Source organism: Solanum verrucosum, unplaced genomic scaffold (assembly GCF_900185275.1).
Source record: "Solanum verrucosum unplaced genomic scaffold, falcon-dt-bn FXZP01000235.1, whole genome shotgun sequence".
In the NCBI taxonomy this organism is placed as follows: Eukaryota; Viridiplantae; Streptophyta; class Magnoliopsida; order Solanales; family Solanaceae; genus Solanum; species Solanum verrucosum.
In genome coordinates this window covers 1518801-1525191 of record NW_026019948.1, presented here as the reverse complement: position 1 = coordinate 1525191, position 6391 = coordinate 1518801, and the positions used below count along the sequence as shown (strand labels likewise).

The window sequence follows — 6391 nt, the reverse complement described above, 5'->3', positions numbered from 1 at the left end:
AGATGAAATTATGTATAAATCTCAAATTGATAACTTGAAGCTATGCATATTTTTGTTAACATGAGATCGACGAGTCTAGTGAGCACCTTCGAGGCACGGTTTTAAAGAGACTTTCACACGTGCTAAGGGAAAGGATTCGGTACGGTCAACCACGTGTCTTCTCTTTCTCCTAACCCTTAATCCACTCCCTAATATATTCCTCCTCTTCCCATTGACCAAAAACATAACCTCTTTCCTTTTTCTCTTTCACGCTTTCAGTCACCTAAACGTGGTCGTTTTAAGCCTCTCATTTTATTCCCCACACACTCGCCGGAGATTATTTAACGGCGACGACGAATAGTTGATTAAGTGAAAGCATAATCTCCGACGATGGAGACTAAAGTTCAATCGAATTTCACATATATGGGACGGACCTTCACCAATCTCAGTATCAATGGAAGTTCCTCAGCTTTCAGCGATTGCAACAGTGATATATCCGGTGAGTTTCCAACCGCTTCTTCTCAAAGCCGGCGGTTGTTTTTGGCTTGTGCGTCGGAAAATTCTGATGAATTAATCGAACAACTCGTTTCCGATCTCGAGTCTAGTTCAATCGATGAGCAAAAACAAGCGGTGATTGAAATTAGACTCCTCGCGAAGAATAAACCGGAAAATCGTATCAAAATAGCTCGAGCTGGAGCAATTAAACCGTTGATTTCGCTTATCTCCTCCACCGATCCCCAGCTTCAGGAAAACGGCGTTACGGCAATTCTCAATCTGTCTCTTTGCGATGAGAATAAGGAGCTTATCGCTGCATCAGGAGCGATTAAACCACTAGTTCGAGCGCTTAAAGTTGGAACCTCAACAGCCAGAGAGAACGCCGCTTGCGCTCTTCTCCGGCTATCGCAAGTTGAGGAGAATAAAATTGCAATCGGTCGATCAGGTGCAATTCCTCCGCTAGTGAACCTTCTAGAAACTGGAAATTTCCGCGGCAAAAAGGATGCATCAACTGCTCTGTATTCTCTATGTTCCGTGAAAGAGAACAAAGTGAGAGCAGTACAAGCTGGCGTGATGAAGCCTTTGGTAGAACTAATGGCGGATTTCAGTTCAAATATGGTGGATAAATCGGCGTTCGTTGTGAGCGAATTGATATCAGTGCCGGAGGCAAGGCCGGCACTGGTGGACGAAGGTGGAATTCCGGTATTGGTGGAGATCGTAGAGGTCGGATCACAACGGCAGAAGGAGATTGCCGTTGCCATTCTGTTACAGATATGTGAGGATAGCGTGGCGTACCGTACTATGGTGGCTCGCGAAGGAGCCATTCCTCCCCTCGTCGCTTTGTCACAGTCCGGAACCAGTCGCGCCAAACGAAAGGTAAAAACAAATATATTACTATATTTAAAAAAAAAATCTATTTTCTATTGCGTAGATTCGAGTGTATCAAAAACGAATATCGAGAATTCAAACATATCTTTAAATGGCTTGAGATTATTAGATTAAGATATTATTAATTGTTAATTGATTGCACTTAAATGTTAATCCATTTGTTAACATTGTTGCCATATAATAAGTAGTTATTATCACGGAGACTCATTTTATTTGTTGAAAAAATAGAATTAAGAAGAAATGTGACTTTGTGAGATTGCGAAAAAAAGTTATTGGTGTTGGGGAACTGAACTGAACATGGACATATCTTTACTGTTAGGTGGATGAAGTAATCGTTTCTGAACAATGTATTCCCATTTGTCTATAGCTTTTTAGGGAAGAAATTATTGGTTAAATTTCGTTCATTTGTTTAATAGCTTCTTAGTTTTTGATTAATACTCCTATCTGAAAGTTCAAATTGTAGTCCTATTACTTGGCCTTCTCTTGGCCACACGGTTAGTGACCAAATTAAGACTGATTTATGTATACTCCTAACTTTTTCTCACACATATATTAATTTATTATAGTATAATAAATATAATGAAATGTATGGCTGACTCTTTCTTTTATCCCAAAAGTACATCCTTCTACCTGTTACCTAATGATTAAGAAATGGAAAAAGAGAAGACAAAACATAAATAAAAAGAGTAAAAAATAAACACATTATTTAGAGATTGAAGTAAGTGGTATAGGTGAGTGTATAAATAATTTGATTTATTTGCTTAAGTAGGCATAAAGTATATTGTATTAGATTAAAGTATTAAACCTTCCTATCTGGTCAAGTTGGTTGAGCATGAGATCTCCTAAAACCTCGTGAATGTTTGGCTTGTCTTGTGTTATTTACCTCTCTGGTATGGTATGCGATCTATAATATTGGAACGGTGTTTTATTATATTAGATTAACATAATTGTTATTTTATTATAGTATACTTGTATAATGAGTGTTTTTGTGTGTTGTAATTGGGGACAGGCGGAGAAACTGATTGATCTTCTACGGCAACCAAGATCCGGTAACGCCGCTGCAGCAGCAGTAGCAAGAACCTCTGGTGTGCCAGTCTGAACTTGTGTCCCTACATGTTTCTCTCTTTTGTTTCTTTCTTTGTATCATACCAGTCCAACAAAAGCACAAATTATCATGGACAATATACACAAAAAAAATATATTAAAAGTTAAAAAAAAAAAATTGAAAATTGTAAATGCCTTCTGTTAGTTGTAGTAGTGTAGTAAAAAACTTTGTAAATTTGGTGGGTTTTGATTTATGGCCACGGCTTGTGTTTACTTCTTTTCCTTTCTTGAAATTGTGATATGAAATTCTACTTTTTTGTTTGTTTGTTTGGTTGGTTGGTTTATACTTTACCTTTTACTTGTATCCAGATTGTTCCTTTTCCTTTTGATAAGTGGCGTATTGTTTAAACAAATGAAGGTCTGCTACGTGAAAAGCAAAAGTAAAGTGTTTGTTACACGAATCCTTTTATATAATGCCAATATAAACAAAGCGTCTCGAAGAATCTCTTTGGTTTTCTTTCTTCACAATTAATCGACTACTTACACCACCAGTCCCATGAATTACGTCAATTGACAAGTTCACTCCAAAGTCTCTATATATAAATTAATTATATTTTTTGTCTCGACCAATTATCCTTTTTTGCGTCTTGCAATGATGTCTTACCAATTGCCGCCGTTGACATAGCCACACAAGTGTGAGAGTAGGTTAAAGTCCACTTACGGTCTACTTATCTGAATTTGGACAATTTTTCTCTCACGATCTAGCTTTTAGGGTTGAGTTACATTCATTATCTTATCTTTATTAGCAAGTATATTTTTTCATCACTAATTAAATTTTATGTGCTAAGAAATAATTTTTTTTATATACAACCAACCTATCTAAATGTATGAATAGTTTTTCACATGAATAATATATTAATATCATTTCCTTACATTTTGACCCCTTTTTATTGGTCGAACTATTGGCAAATTGAAGTTTTACTATTAATTCAACTTTCAAATAATATTAGATCATTCCTGTTTTCTATGTATCGGTCGGTTCGGTTCGGTTCGGTTTTAAGTATTATTAGTTCGGTACTTCGGTTTATCGATTTTTGATTTTTAAATATGTTAAATCAATAAGATATTTTTTATCGGTTTTCAGTTTATCGATTTTTGTCCGTAACGGTTCGGTTTTTGGTTTAACCAATAAGAAAATACTTATAAAATAAATATATGACTTTTTCAATAAATTTGATGCGAAAACACAATAATGTAACTTTACAAATGCTCATAAAATGGAAACAATAATAACAAACATGAAAAGAACTATACAAGTGTAACACAAAGAGAAATTAAGAAGAATAGGGTTCTTACTTTATATTTTAACGTTTTGTATAATGTGAAATTGTGAACTCAAAGTCATTGTGAAGTGTGAATTGAAGGCTAAAGGACAAAGATAGTAACTAGTAAGATATTGAGATAATATTTATGTACAAGTAAAAGTAGTAAATTACTAGTCTTAATGGGTTATCGGTTTACCCAATAACACAATATTAAAAATCAATACCGAACCGATAATCCAATAAAAAAATTATAAAACCATTAAAAAAACCGTTAACCCAATACCCCAATAACAATAAATCAATAACACTTTTATCGGTTCAATTTATCGATCGGTTCGATTTTGCACACCCCTAGGACATAGGAGAAAATAAAATAAAGGGTAGAAATTAGAATATTGATTTGGACTTCAAACAAAGATTTCAAAGTTAGATATATAAAGATAGATCTTGGGTCTAACTCAACCTCAAAAGCTAGTTTATGAAGGGAGGATTGTCCAAGTCCATAGAGACCAAATGCCCATTTCTTTTACGATGCGAGAGTTCTTAACAAGATATACTTTTAAATGTCACTTGGTTCGACATAATTTAAAGTTTACGAAAGAAAGTAATGTCTTTTTTTACTCTTGGCAAATCGAAGTTTTACTGTTAATTCGCTTGCTTTACCTTTTTTTTTCATTTAAAAAGGATTGTCTTTTTATTTTGCAACTTTTTAATCTTTTAAATGCATCACAGAAAGGTTTGAAGACTAACTTTTTAATTCTAATTTTTCACATGAACTTAAGATTAAAAACATTTTTATATATTTCACGTATTTTTATTGTCAAGTTAAAATCAGACAAACAAAAATTAACACGGATGGATCATAATATACCAAAGAGTATGTAAGTCTATTCATCACATGGGTGTGCAACATTATAAATCTATATTATTGATTGGACATAAATTGAAAATTATGGAAACATGTTTGTTTGTTGAATGAAGCTTGGTGTGTGTATGTATTTTAGTGTCTTCTTTGATTCGAAATGACTCTTCATTGGGCCCTTATATTAACCTATCTTCGTTGGACATGTGAACGGATCAAACTTAAATCAAATGTATCTATGCCTTCTTTAATTTTTCTTTTAAATCTTGGGAACATTTGCAATCTATTATCATATTTGTAACCATACTAGATCAAGAACGTGTTTGTGGATCTTTGCACCCTTTAATAGAAACATATTTCTCTTTCCCGCTTCAATTCGTTTGTCCTATTTTTCTTTTTAGTGTGTTTTAAAATTAATGTCTCTTTTTCTTTTTCGGCAGCTCTTTAGTTTTAAATTTCTATATGACGTGCTAATAGAACATTTTGATATATTCTATGTACCTTTAGTTTGATACCACAAGATTTAAAGTTATTCATTTTTTTTACTTTCTTAAATTTTGTGTTAACTTAAAATCAGATAAACAAATTATTTTAGAAGGAATAATAATTATACTTAGTGTACTCGAATTTGAAATATGACAAGCATATACAAAAAGAACTCATTAGAATCAGTGATCGGTCAATGGAGGGACTGAGGCGTTAGGTAATTTTTTTCGAGTTAGGAAGTTTCTGGAATGATCGATTGTAATATCTTAGATATTTATCTTGAAGACAAATTTCAAAATTCTAGAATCTTCTTAAGATGGTTGAAAGATAAAGTTATCAAAAAATTTCTTGTAGATATTTCTAGAAGCATCTGTAGACGCATCTGTAGACATGTATAAATAGGGGCGACATTAGACTTTTGTAATCAATTCAAGCTAATTTTGGTTCTTTTCATTACAAAGTTCTATTGTCTCAAATCCTCTTTCTCCTTTCATGCCTCCTCTTCTTTAGTTAAATCTTCCGATCCTAGTTAACAATCTAGAGCTTCTAAAATCGTTAGCAAGATCGAAAAATTTAACTAAAGAGAGGAATCCATGAAGGAGGAACAGGGATTTTGGATAAGAAAACTTTGTAATTTTTTTTGGCTATGAAGTATAGGTCTTATCAATTTCGTCGAGTTTTGTTACTTTAAAATGGCTGTTGAAATTCGCTCGAGGAGTTTCCTTCTTTATGCTCTGGCCTAGTCTTCACGATAGAGGAGGAATCAAATTTTTTTTTTAAAATTATAATTAATAAAGTTTTTTCGCATTGAATTTATTTTATTTTTAAAATTATGAATTTATCATTTATTACAAAATTTTGTTTATATTACACATAAATTTATCCTTTATGTCAAAAATACCGTATTAAGATAAACCGATGTCACCACTCTCCACCTGCCACTGGTTAGAAATGTACATATATCTCATGATGATACTTGCTACTACTTTTACAATTTCTTAAATTCTCATTTACCATGACTGCCTTGTTAAAGCTATTTCATAAACGTCAAATATCATAGTATAAGGAGTTGAAAAAATGCAATATTTAAAGCTTTAATTAGGGCATAACATGTTCAAGTTGTGTAGACGTTTCACCTATTGAAATTGAAAAATACACAATTGCGGAGAAAACGCCTTGATTTAAACAAGTAAACTACTACTATAGATTACTACCACTAGTGCTACGATTTGACTCTATTGACAATAAGCAACTACAATCAAAGCTATGGGTCCCCTTTTGAAAATTCGTAAGTGATTTTTTTCCATTCTTA

The 6391-nt window shown here is 33.0% G+C and overlaps 1 protein-coding gene across 1 annotated transcript; it reads left to right on the top strand.

Moving 5' to 3' along the window:
* The first annotated feature begins 216 nt into the window (after positions 1 to 216).
* On the top strand, positions 217 to 2731 carry LOC125812980 (U-box domain-containing protein 4-like). Its single transcript, XM_049492463.1, has 2 exons — positions 217 to 1350; positions 2372 to 2731. Exons 1-2 carry the CDS (start codon positions 370 to 372, stop codon positions 2459 to 2461), a joined length of 1071 nt encoding a protein of 356 aa, XP_049348420.1. The 5' UTR covers positions 217 to 369; the 3' UTR covers positions 2462 to 2731.
* The last annotated feature ends 3660 nt before the right edge of the window (positions 2732 to 6391 follow it).